At 31.3% G+C, this 13999-nt stretch overlaps 1 protein-coding gene across 2 annotated transcripts in view; it reads left to right on the top strand.

Annotated features, from left to right (window-relative positions):
• DACH1 (dachshund family transcription factor 1) overlaps window positions 1–13999 on the top strand; it is a gene marked incomplete at its 3' end in the record, with an annotated part of 393322 nt that overhangs the window by 168994 nt on the left and 210329 nt on the right. For both annotated transcript variants that reach the window (XM_081129137.1, XM_081129136.1), the window contains exon 2: window positions 988–1103. In XM_081129137.1, the coding sequence (XP_080985263.1) occupies window positions 988–1103 (116 nt within the window). The remainder of the gene's footprint in view (window positions 1–987; window positions 1104–13999) is intronic.

Consider the following 13999-nt stretch of genomic DNA (forward strand, 5'->3'; position numbering starts at 1 on the left):
TAAGTATGTTTGTTTCAAAAATTGTTAACATTACATTCATGTTATTCTCATACAAGGATAGTGAATACTTATCTCCTCTTCACTGTCTGCTTTTATAATTTTAAAAATTAATCTTGTATAAGAGGCATGTAAAGACAAACACTCCTAAACCACAAACACAAGGTATTTTTATTTATCCTAAAAGCATTTTAAAGATTCTATACTGGCGGTTTCTCAATGAGGTCGGACAAATAATCCAAAGCCTTTCCAATGTATTTTAGTATATTAAAAATAAGGCAACCTAGTGGGGCTGTTCATTTAAATAGAATAAGGGTTAAATGATAACTTGACTTATCTTTTAAATGACAAAAAATAAAGAAATTGCAAGACCTTTTCACACATTAGATATGTATTGTCATTTATCATCTAGATATCAGGCTAGCAGTGCGAAGTAATAAAACATATCATCGAAAAATGTGCTATAGGTCTGAATCACTCTTTCATTCCACCTCCCAGCTAACTGTAGTATTAAATCAAACAAGCAGAACATTTCCTTAGGCAGCCATTGCCTTTTAATTTCCTGAAGAACCTTAAAATATCATTCATTACAAGTACTACACATATTTGGTTTTTAAAAGTCTCATAAATCAATAGCAGGCTGACTGTAATAATTATTACAAGTTAGTGCATAATTTTCGTGCTGAAGGCTGCATGCAGAACTTTAGCATATGCAAACGAGGCAATTCAAACTGTGTATAGATATTAATATGAAGAAGCAGGTAACGAGGTGCAGGCTATGAATTATGCATCAAGAGTGGCTGATCTTCAATGAGGAAAATGAATTCAGCATGTAATCTAATTAGTGATGGAAGTCTATTACATCTAACTGCAAAAGCAACCGTCCTTGAAACAAATTTATTTACAGTCCATGTTACCACTTGAAACAACTTTGAAATGATGTGTAAGACAACAGCTTAATTGTAAAAATTTTTTGTTTGTTTGTTTCAGTTCTAGACCTGGAAGGCCTCCTAAGAGGACTCAAAGTGTCACCTCCCCAGAGAACTCTCATATCATGCCACATTCTGTCCCTGGCCTCATGTCTCCTGGGATAATCCCACCAACAGGTAAGAGTGTGCTCATTTATACTGAAAATATTGAAAATCAGCCAAAGCCATAGTATATATAAGTAATTTATATTACATGTATTTATGTAGATATTTATACCCATGTAATTATGCTTTGTGCACACTAAGATGTTACTGATGTAAATTTATTTCAAAACTGCATTATGGTTATCATTATTTCTTTATTTACAATAAAATGAAAGAAGCTTAATTGAGCACACTGCTAGAAGTTATTCTAATTAATCCTCTCAGTAATATCAAACAACAAAATATTATCCCTACTTTCCTTTTGAGGAATTCAAGCTCAGAGAGAAATCAGTGACTTTCCCAAGGTCAATCAGCTGGTAACTGTCTTTAGTTACTCAAACCCTTGTCTCCGGGTTCTAAACTTATTTCTCGTTCCATTAAGGTTTCAAAATGCCATAGACTGAAATGCATTAAAAAAAAATGACAATAACTATGTCAAATAGAGAGATCTCCTACTTTCCCTCAATCTATAATGTGAGTCCATTTCCATTAGAAACATTTGAAGGATGTTTATTACTAAAATTTTCAAAATGTATAAGTAAAAGAATAGTCTTAATCACCATGCAAAAATAACTATTTGATTTCCACCAAATAGTGTTGTGTTCATTATATTTTTAGTCACTTAGCACATTTGCCCACTTTCCATGTTTCATTCAGACCCATGGACAAATTAAAATAACAATGATGATGATATTATTATATAATATATAATATTTTTAATAATTATTGCCATCATAGGTGTTTATTGAGGAGATATACATATAAACATAAGCACATAATTGCCATGTGAAAACAACTGATACAAGAAAGATAATCTGTAAAGATGAGGAGTCTTCATCTTTTTTTCCTCTGAATTCCCATATTAATGTTTGTTATTTTTTTTTTCTGTTGTAAAATTTGTCTTTCTCTGTTTTGTAATATTATCATGGGATATCTTTTTTCACATTTCATATTTGGTTGACAGCTCCTTGAAAACAATGAATGTTTTAATTCACCTTTATTTTTGTGGCAGTATCTGAACAATTTCTTCATCTTTGTGGACCTTTATCAAACATCTGTTGAGTTGAATTTGAAGCTATTTATTCATTTTATATGTTTATTTTTTTTCTGTAAAGCACTACATTATAAACTTAACAGTAAGTTATTTAAAGTCCCATGGAGAATTGTATTTTTATGCTAGTTTTGCTGATGAAAAATTGAGACATAAAAAATGAAATAGCTGAAAATGACCCAATTGTAAAGCAAGTATAATTATTTCTCTTTGTTTAGATAGTTATGTTTCTAAAGTAACTGAATCCTACTGCCTGAAATTTTAGTTACAGATTTGAGATATGGAAAAGAAATAGGTAGTGCTTTTTTATTTAACTAGAATAAATTTCCTGATTCAATTTTTTTTTTATTTTTATTATAGTACATACATAAGCCAGATGGAACTAAAATCTTAACTTTTCATATTTAATGTTTGAAAGACTCAGGTGTACTAGAAGAAAGATCTAAGAATCTTTGACAATAAATTTCTTAATGAGCTGTTTTGAGGATTTAAAAAAGTAATCATTTTTAATAATCATTATTCTATATTTGATAAGTTTGTGTTGACTATTGCATATTAAAAAATGCAGTTACCTGATGAGTGAAAAGTATTCTAGATTGTATTCATATTAAAAGAGGGAAGTCCTGGTTCCAAATTGTCTGCCAACATTTAATCTTTGAAGGTGAAGACAGTAAATAGTTTATTACTAAAACAATGATGAAATAAGATGAAGTCATTAAAATACATGTAAAGCAACACCTCATATATTTAACATAATCAAGTGACTTTGCAGTAAGTGGAGTTTGTAAATAACTGATAATCATGTGCCAAAACTCAAAATTAAAATATTAAGTTATTTTTGATAGACCTTTTTCTGGCTTGGTGAACAGAGACACTGAAGATAGTTAAACTTGACTTGTCTTTACGGACATTCATTTTTGAATTAGGATCATTTCATTTATTTCAATGGTTGTGCTGTTCTTCTCAGACATGTTTTTTAATTTATTTTTTTACTTTTATTCTTTGTAGTATCTTGTGAACCCAGAAACAAGAATTTCTTTTAAACTTATTAATTATTATATTGAAAAGGCCTCGTACAGTCGCCTTCTAGGGAAGGAAGAGTCAGCAGAGGTTCATCAGGAGAGTAAACTGCATTGAAAAGTGGGCCTGGGACAGTTCAGTGCTCTGTAGGGCTCTGTTCCTGGCATTTAAGACCGGGTGTGTGAGCTCATTACTGCCTCTTTCACTTACTTTCAACTTGGAGAGATTGGTGCCAAGATTTGAAACTGCCAGAAGTGTGTTGCACATGAATGGTGTTATCTTAATATATTCAGTACGATTGCTCTCTTTACATAAAAATTTTTCTAGCTGGAGAAGTTTAGATTTTAGGGAATGTAGAATAGCTCCATCCCCTCAATTATTTACTATCTTAAAGCACTGACCTGAAATGTAGTGGTGTTAAAGAAATATAGTTCTCAATAGTATAACAGTTTTATTCCAAAGAGGGCTTAGTATATTGGGGAAATGTGATTCAACATGAACATATAGATTTTATATCCCAGCACTTTAGTTATATTTTCTACATTCTTTTCCTATATTTGTTACTTTCTTACAAAATAAAATGCCATTATTTTCTTCCTAAGATGGGAAAGGTGAAGTGTGTTACTATTTTTTTAAACTCAGTGGAAAGTTATATATCAATATTGTTGACATTAAGTAAACTAGTTTGATGACATTTCTACTATGTTTTTGACTTGTGAGTTTAGAATTTTAAAAATTTGTTTTCAAGAGTATATAGTTATATCAATACCTTTAAAGGCTTGGAAATCATGTTTCTAAAACTAGCAAAACAAATAGATAAATATGTAAGCCTCAAAAAACCCCCCAAAAACCAACAACAAAAAAGAAAAAAATAAACTCTACCTCCCAAACCTCAGAACGTCTCTAAGATTCTAAATTGTAGCCTACCTCTGAACATTGACCTGTACTTTTGTACTCCCAGTATTACCAGTGAAAAGCACAACAGATGCAAATTTGCCTTCAAAGTTGCCAGAATTGGCCCTGTGAAATAGAAAATTCATTAATTTTGACAAATTTATAAAAATTTATCAATTTGTTTCTAATAATTTCCTAATTTTTCCTTTTCAACAATTAGAGTTAAATAAAATTATTTCTTGGACTCATCTGTATTTTGGAAAATAAATATGACTTTTTACATTTTTAAAAGTCTTCTCAGCTCTACTATTGTGCATTTTAGTATATTTTATTTATTTATTCATTTATTCACTTGTTTATTTTTTACTCTTACGTGTCATAAAATTGAATGATTTTGTTTAAACTTACAATATGCTTCTTCAACACCAGGGCTGTATCCACATTAGAATCACATTTTGGTTCATCTAGCAGTGTTCCAGAACACACTACCTTCATCTCCATTTAAGTTATTTGAGTTATGTTCCCATTTGAGCTTTAGTCTAAACAGGAATATATAATTAAAAAAAACATCTTTGAGATTGCTTATGGAGTTTTTTGTTTGTTATTTTGGTTGCTTGAGTGGACTTGTGTGTAACCTTAGAAGGGGGCGTGGGCAGATGGTGATAAGTTCCAAAATTTATGGTTGTCACCAGATGCCATAGCAACCAGCAGTGGAAGTTAATGAAAGAAAGAAGGCTCTTTGTAGAGCTTCACAATGCAATACCTCCTGTAGTGCTCCCTGCATTCATTTGAACAGAGCACATATCATAAATCATTTCTGATAATAAATACCAGTTTGGAATAAATTTATCCTAGCAACAGAGTTTCAATAACGTTCATACTTTTTATAGAATTGTGTGTATTTTACAATTAAGGAAAGGGTTACTTAAGAGTTCTAAATACTTCCCTCTTGTACCAGGAGTGCAATTGGCTAGCATATTTGGCCAAATTCCTGATTTTATTTTTATAGCAGAATGAAAACTAGTTTGAAATTCAATTTTTATGTTAGTACTAAGAGATAACTCAGCCAGTCCCAAATATTTGCATTTCACATTAAAAGAAAAGTTATCTAATACCTATTTTTTTTCAAATAAACTCAAATTAAATAAATGAATAATTTATAGTGCTGCTTTTTGGACATATCTGTTCACACACTGTGACCTTGTAGGCATATAACCAATATGCATTCAGGATAAAGAAAGTAATTGTATGCACGTGTACACTATGTTTAAAATGTAAGAACTTATAAACACAATTTTATTATTTTAGAAAAAATAGTATGCCAGGGCAATATTATTCCATAGCCAATCCTATTGAAACAGTATTCTCTTAAAAGAAATTGTAGGAAAGTATTTTCATGTGTACTTATAATTCCAAAACCTATTTCTAACGTTTATATTTTTTATTTTCCTTGCTAAATGTTAAAAACCAATAACAATACCCACACTATCTCTTTTTGTATGATCGACATTTGTAATATTTTAAGTTCATTAAACATTTCAACTTCTGAAGGGAAAATTCAGTGTGGAAATATGCCTTGTATGTTGAAAAGTTTTTTCTTTGTGTTGTTTTTTTTTTGGTGTGTGTGTTTTTGTGTTTTTTTTTTTTTTTTTTTTTATAAAAACGTGTTGTATTCCCTGCAGAGATTCACAAGTAAGGACAACAGAAAAATGCACAAATAAAACAAATGAATTGGTCGTCTTCACTAATAAATTAAATATAACAATCTCCCGAATGCCTTCCTAGAAGAGCAAATATGATATAAACTAGTTAGACCATTTATGTTTATGTAGTATGTGTATGTATGTATTTTCATACACTTATATGTAGGAAACATTTTGAAGTTTAATCACTGGACATTTTGAGAGTAGTGCATTTAACCTACAAGTATTTAAACATGTTCTCTTTATATTCTTCTTGAAGAGAAATATAAAGTAATATATCTTGTTTTTTTCCTTTTGTAAGCCAACCTAAACACTAGACTTCATGTAATTTATTTAGTTTTAAAACTTGTATTGGGCACTCTATTAGTGTCTAGTGGTTGCTGTAACAAATTATCACACACTTGGTGACTTAAATAGACAAAAATTATTCTCTCACAATTCTGGAGAAGTCTAAAATCAGTATCACTGGGCCAAATCAAGATGTCAAGATGTCAACGGAGCAAACTTTCTCTCAAAGTTCTGTGGGGGCTTCCAACCTTTGCCTTTTTAAGCTTCTGGTGACTGTAGGCATTGCTTGGTTTGTGGTGGCATTGCTGTAATTGCTGCCCTCTCCTGTGTGTGTGTGTGTGTGTGTGTGTGTGTGTGTGTAAAATTTCCCTCTGCCTCTCACTTGTAAGGAAATTTGTGATTGTATTTAGATCCCATCAGATAACCCAGGATATTCTCATCTGAAGATCCTTAACCTAATCACATTTGCAAAATACCTTTTCCCATACCAGTTAGCATTCAGGGTTTCTCTGAATTAAGATCTGGACTCACTTTGAGGGTCATTATCAGCTGACTGCATCCCACAAGTGCCTGGGCAAAGTATTGTGAAGGGCCCGAGCATGGCGAGATAGACCTGCGTACAAACAGCCTTTGGGGAATTTTGGTCATTTTTGTTCACCTTAGTATTCCAGTATGCAGCATATTGCTTGTTACAGAGCAGATGTTTAAGAGAAATATTTGTTCTATGAATATGGCTAATATATCTTCGGTAAAATATTTCTGAGAGGAATGATTAAGCTTCGGAGTTACAAATTTAAACACTCATGTTATTGTGCAGTTTATACAATCCCCTTAAGCATGGTTAGGCTCCCGATTAAAAATTCCAAGTCTAGAGCCTAAAAGAAGTATACTAGGTAAATGGAGGGCATTATTTGTTTGTTTATGGGTTATGATGGCTACATTTAAGCATTATCATCAACATTGATGACATTTACATTTCTAAATTGATGCTGTAGAGAAGCAATATTTACAGGAATAAAATGGCAAAGTAGAACATATTAGTCTTTAAAATTCATGCATATCACTATATTAGGTATTATATTATATAATTCTTAAGTATTGGGATCCTCATTATATCCACAGTATCTTGATATAGAACTAATCTAGTGCATGTATGAATAAAATAGAACTTATAATTTAACTGAATGTGCGTATACCTTCGGTATGAAGAATGAGATAATAAATATATTTATTTTATTAAATATAAAATATACATTATAATCAAGCATTTCAATCAAGTCACAATATGCCTTGGGCCTGTTACTAGGATAGAAATTCATAAAATTATTTTTCTTTTTTTTTCTAAGCTCTTAGAATAAGATCTGTTATTTTTAGATTTAATTAAATGACCACTTGTTACCAGACTTCTAGAATGGCCTTTCATCTACTTAATTTAGAAAAAAATTACAGTCCTTTCTTTCCTAATTTGTTTTTCTCTTCCATGTTTCTATTGAGTTCTGCAGTCTCACATGAGACTGCACTGGGCCATACTAAGAGTTATAATTTACTTACATGTCTTTCTCAGTAGATTTGTAGCAATGAAGTTGCTAATATCCTTAATTGACTAATTGCTGGGTATTATTTGCTTCTTTTTTAGTAATATGATCCCTCCTTTGACAGAAGAGTTGTTTATTTACATTAAGAAAAGCAAATCAAATTTTAAGAGTCAAAAAAACTCTTGATTAAAGTAGTGGATGGTGTGTGGATGAGCTGGGGTTTCGTGGATTGTCTATTTGTGAGATTCTCAGACAGTGTTCTAATCCCTTGGACATACGCTCCCTTTTATCAGTGGCTGCAATTTCTTGACCAGTAGGAGGTACTATTTTTACCCTGTTTTCCTCCCTAAGCAAGCAATACAAGTAGAGTGTCTTTTTCATTCAAAAAAAACAACCTACTCTGCTGTAGATACATTTAGAATGTTCTTAAAGATGTTGTAGGACAAAAGTCATGCAAAATAAGATAAGCAGAATTATTTGCTTGGCCTTCTGCTCTGTCTCTGATAGGCTTTCCCCTCTGAAGTAAACTTCAAAGTTTTAATGCCTTCCCTTAATGATGTGCTCCAGGTTTGTTATTAAGGATTTAGCCATACCATGCTCAGATTTTTAAAATATTTTCTCCGTGCATTTTGGGGATACATTTTACATCCTTACTCTCATCTTTGTAAAGAAGTAGAATTGTAATCGAAAATGTTGACAGAACCAAACATTTCAAGAGAACTTGGCAAATGTCAGAAAGATAGCAGTATTAATAAAACTTTGCATTCAGTGTCCTAAAACATTTACCATTCTAGTCATGAATGATCTTAAGACCTGATTTGAAAACATTCTGCATGAAAAACACCAAAGGATTTTATTTGGTTATTTAATCATATAAACCAACATACCTTAATAACAAACCTGGAGCACATCATTAAGGGAAGGCATTAAAGCTTTGAAGTTTGCCTCAGAGGGGAAAGCCTATCAGAGACAGAGCAGAAGGCCAAGCAAATAATTCTGTTTATCTTGTTTTGCATGGTTTTTGTCCTACAACACCTTTAAGAACATTCCAAATGTATCTACAGCAGAGTAGGTTGTTTTTCTTGAATGAAAAAGATACTCTATTTGTATAGAACTTCTGAAAGTGTTCATATAAACTTAAGCTTCATGGTTAGGAATACAAAATCCAGATAAAGGGAAACAATACAATTTTACTCTGCACTTCAAATGACATCTGGAATACTATGTTCAGTCATGGCATGAAATTTTTAGTAGGGCATTGACAAACTGTTGAGCATTAATAGAACAGCCCAGAATAACAGAGATTTGGAAATGATGGTGATGCTTAGTCTTAAGATGTGCAGAGAGTCTGAAGGAGGATGATAGAGCAGATTCATATTGTGCTCTTCTGAGGACAGAAATCTAGCTGATGGACAATAATTACAGAGAGTCTGCATAGACCTCCATAAGAAAGAGCCTTGCTGTATAGAGAACCGTCTAAGTGTGGAATGTATCACTCATAAAACTTTTCATGAAGTTTTTCAGAAGGGTTCAAGAAGAAAGTGGGATGAAAAGTTGTTAGCCATAGTTTTCATATTTAATTAATTTTTATAGGTCATATTGTTCATGTTAAAAAAGAGGAATAGTTTTTTAAATAGTCTTCTTTCTCCTTGACCATCAACCATTCATTTCCTCTCTTAGTAACCACTGTTGTTGGGGAAATCTGAAGGCAGTTTTGCATTGGAGGGAGGTAGATGGAATAAGAACATCTTGTTCCCTTTTAATTATAAAATTTGAGAGTCTACTTTATTTTACTTTGAAGTACTCTTCCAAACTTGACATGCCTTTCTACTTAAATGGTGCCCATCCTTCAGGATTTTATATTCTAATATTATTTCATAGTTTTTAAGATAGCTTAAAAAATTACTTTTGAGGTGAAAGTTATAAGTTATACTGTTTGTTACACTGGTTTTCATGGATGGAATAGTTAACTCATGGGTGAAACCATGACTATGGTAAGCTAACAAATACTTTCAGTTGAAATACATTTTCTTTTTTAAATGTATCTTTATTGACTTCAGAGAGAGGAAAGGAGAGGGAGAGAGAGAGACAGAAACATCAATGATGAGAGAGTCATTGATTGAGCCCACAACCTGGGCATGTGCCCTGACCGGGAATCAAACCCGGATCGCCTGGATCCCAGGTCAATGCTCAACCACTGAGCCCCTCCCGGCAGGGCTAAAATACATTTTTAATGCTTCTTTTTTCTCCTTTATTCTCTCTGCCCTTCATTCACAAGTATTCCAGGAAGGGGTGTGTAGCTGTAAATTTAATAAATAGAAATGGCAATCAGCGAATATAATATAAAGTAATGCTTATAGTTGTGGTAGGATTTGGAGGTGGGATGGAAAAAATAATATTATATTAAGCAGTAAAGAGCATCAGAAATGATAGTAAAGAGACATGAACTCTTAAAGTAATTGAAATAAAAGATCTTGAAATTTACTATAAATTACTTTGAATTGAATTTCCAATTGAAAAAAAATAAAGTCTCCAAGAGAGGAGTCGATTCTTGAAAATCATAGGAATCTTCCAATCACACCACTTTTTAATGTGTAATAATTAAGCCAGTCAAATGTTTTGATTATTTATTTTTCCACCTGTAAAAAATATATTTTTATTACATCCAAGTGATTTTTCTTGTTGAATTGCCATGAATGTCAACTTACACAATTTATACCAGAATTCTGCAAATGAAGAAACTAGAAAATAATATATTTTTATTGTAATTAAATAGGTTGGTCCAAGTGTTATTGACTATTATTGCTGATTTCCCCTGCTCATATCAACTCTGTTCTATTTAAGAATAAAATTGATAACTTTTTAAATGTATAGCTTAGGTTTAGAAAGTCTGAGCCTGGCAAATTATTTAAATTCAAATAAATGTACTCCATACATACTCCTGATAGAGGTTGTTAACACTAGAGTTTGATTATAATATGTTTACTTTAGAGGACTTCCTGACAATAAATTCTTTAAAAAATTTTTGTTTGTGGGCAAAATAAGCTTTATGGGTATGAAAGGCCATATCACTATTATAATATATGTTCAAACCTATGTATTGCTTTCAGAAATATGCACACTACAAATAATAATAGACCTTAAAGATGGAGATGGCTTTCAATTGATTATGCTGTACTATTTGTTTGAAATGAATTGAAATATACTGAGAAGTAAACAATGAAGTTTGTTTTCAAAATGATAAAACTGTAACCTAATTCAATAAATTGAATCAGATTACATAAACACTTTTGGACTTCATTAATAAAGTAGTCAGTATAATTAATGTGAGAGCTTTTTATCATGTTCACTTGTTGATATATAGCTCAGGATATAAGCTGTAGACTAAATTCTTTCAAGATCATATTTTGTGCCATTTCACATTTTAATTAAAGTTTAATTAAAGTTTCCATAAGGCCAATTCCTAGAAAACATCACCAGGGATTTCTCTTTTCTCTTTGCTGATTTTAGAATACAAGGAGGTGGTCATGATCCTCTTTAAAGGACATGTGTTTTTCAGACAGCATGGTGTTCACACGGCTCTTAAGAAGGAATTGAGAAGTCCTGCTTTCATTCTTTTCCGTAATACTTGCTGGCAATGTGACCTGGACTAATACCATTTGGCCTCACTTGTTCAATCATCACAAGGTAGATAGTGGTCCCTAAAACACCATTTTAGCAAAGAGGGGGAAAATGCCAAGAGACTTGTCCCAAGTTTCACTATTGTGTGCTAGAGTCAGTTTCAGTTCAAGTTTCCTGATTCTAATTTACCGGTTATTTTTCTACATCAAGCTGCCTTCTGAAATACTTACTTTGTCATCTATAAACCAAACATCAGAAGATCTGCTTTATCTCCTACTTGATGGGACTTTGTGAAGAACAAATGAGCTAATGTATCACAAAATGCTTTCAAAGTCTTATATAACAAGATGTCATCTGATATTTAGTTTTATTATGATGATTTTCAAAACAGGGCTTCTGCCTTGTTAAAAAATAAAACCAGTTATTTAGCTTCCTGTTCAAACCTATCAGTTCTATACTGATGGGTCCTTTCCTATGTTTATGGCATCATATTGTAAACTTATCCTCAATTTTTTAAACAGTTGCGTATATTCCAATTAGTTCAAACAAAATATTTTTCTTCTAATACAATCCCCTTCTCACATCAGCAAATTCTTTTTGATTATCATGCTATATAGATATTTGTGATACACATTTAATTCACTGTAATGCCTCTTAAAACAAATGCTTTAAAGAAGTATCATTCCATCAAACATATTCCAATTGGTTTTTATTTAAGAAATGCAATAATATGTAGAGTGATTATTTTTCTTTATATGTGTTTTCTAATGATAGAGTTTGATTCCTGGGATATAAGGATATGACTTAAAGAAACAGTGCTGAGTTTTTAAGAATTAAAAAGAATGGAAGACTCTGTCTGTTCCAAAGATCTATGAAATTATAAGTTGCTCTTTGGGTTAGACTTACAAATGTGATGCTATATCATCAAGATTCTCTTAAACACCTATAATATTCAGTATTAAAATCAACAAAAATTTTAATCTAACAATGCATTATTCCCTAGAAGTCATTTCTTGAAATCCTCTTTTCCCTATTACACCATCCGGTTGAAAACTATTTTCTAAATGTGAAAATATAGCATGGTGAATGTTTTCAAATCCTGCTCTTCTATTTGGGTACCTTTATCAACCTACTGAAGCAGTAAATACCCTTTGTAATATTTATTGTCATTACTTAATGAAATTGGTCTAGGGAATTATATTAGGAGAAAACATTTAAGAAGAATTACATGGAACCCTGTTGATTCAAATGAATGCAAATGCGAGTATCTCTAAATTTCAAGAAAATTAATCTATTCATATTATACTATAGCAGCATTTTGAAGTTATTTGGGCATGAGATTCTTCTCAGCGTACCTAACCTTTAAGTTATTTATTGAACAAATTACATTTAAGCATACCACTTCAAGGAGAACTCATTACCATATGACCTGTCCTTATGAATTGTCTTTTTGATTTATAATGCCAATTGCTTTCTCAGCATAGATTTCATGACATAATAATATTCTATGAATTTTTGAAATTACCATGATCTTCACATCAATCATCTATGATAAAATACTATATGTATCAATAAGAGAGGACTCTTGGAAGGTAGGCATTTTAGAAACATGTACTTCACCCAAATGCCAATATTGTTATTTTAATGAAACAAGCAGATAGCTTCCTTTGTTTTTCTTAAAATTGATCATAAAAATGCACTATCCCATATTCTCAACTGTAATATTCACTTTCCCTTGAAGGAGTTAACTGTCCATCCAGTTAATTTTGCCTAGACCACTGTTGTTCTTGGCCTGAATTCAAGAAAATTTATTGCTTCTGAGGTTAATGCCTTAAATTTCTGAATTATAATTAAACACATGTGACATGGAATATCCTTATCTGTCCATGCTTCTTTTATCTGTAAATATTGGATATATTTAAAGTGAGATCTTAGCTATGCAAAGATTTGAGTGTGCCATTTTCTTCCTTCAGTTTCTCTTCACATAATATTATTGAAAATACCTTGAGCTATAGTCTTTCACAAGTAAATATTTATTCCTATTCTATATGAAAACATCTGTATCTAGAATTTGCCATCAGCACCTGCTTTATTTTTTACTTAATCTCACTTAGTTTTGTCCCTAAAATGTCACATTAACTAGCATGCGTAATTCTTCATTAATTTGATATATTTTTATGTCATTTTTTAAATTACTGATCATCATATTTTCAACTGAATTCTTATTTCTCCTATAAGTTAGGATGGATTTCTTAAATAAAATGAGCATTTCTTAAGTAATATATTTGGAAACTTTATGAATACATACAAAGAGAACTTTTCTTTTCAGAAAACATTTTAGAAAGCTCATTTTAATTTATCTTAACAGTGTGGCTTAGAAGAGTATAGCTAAATTGCAGATGTAAAACAGAAAAAAACATATTTTTGCATGTGAATAATATTTGAAATTTGTTTCAATATAGGTGCTTGAGTTTATCTACATGATACTTCTTGTATGTCTCTTTTATAGATTTACTCAAAGTTATAAGCTATATTTGCTATAATACATTCTATATAATGAATAGAAACAAAACTAACTTATCAGATACATCTATTTTTTTACTGAAAGATTCCAAGTACTTTTACATATGGAATCAACATCTATGTCTACACTTTTCACCATTGTATCTTCAGTTGTTAGTATGGTATCTGGTTAATACATTGTTAAATTAGAAATAATTTAATTAATCCATATAGTTAATTGGTTAAAATAAGGGT

The sequence above is a fragment of the Miniopterus schreibersii genome, assembly GCF_964146895.1.
Source record: "Miniopterus schreibersii genome assembly, chromosome: 2".
NCBI lineage: Eukaryota > Metazoa > Chordata > Mammalia > Chiroptera > Miniopteridae > Miniopterus > Miniopterus schreibersii.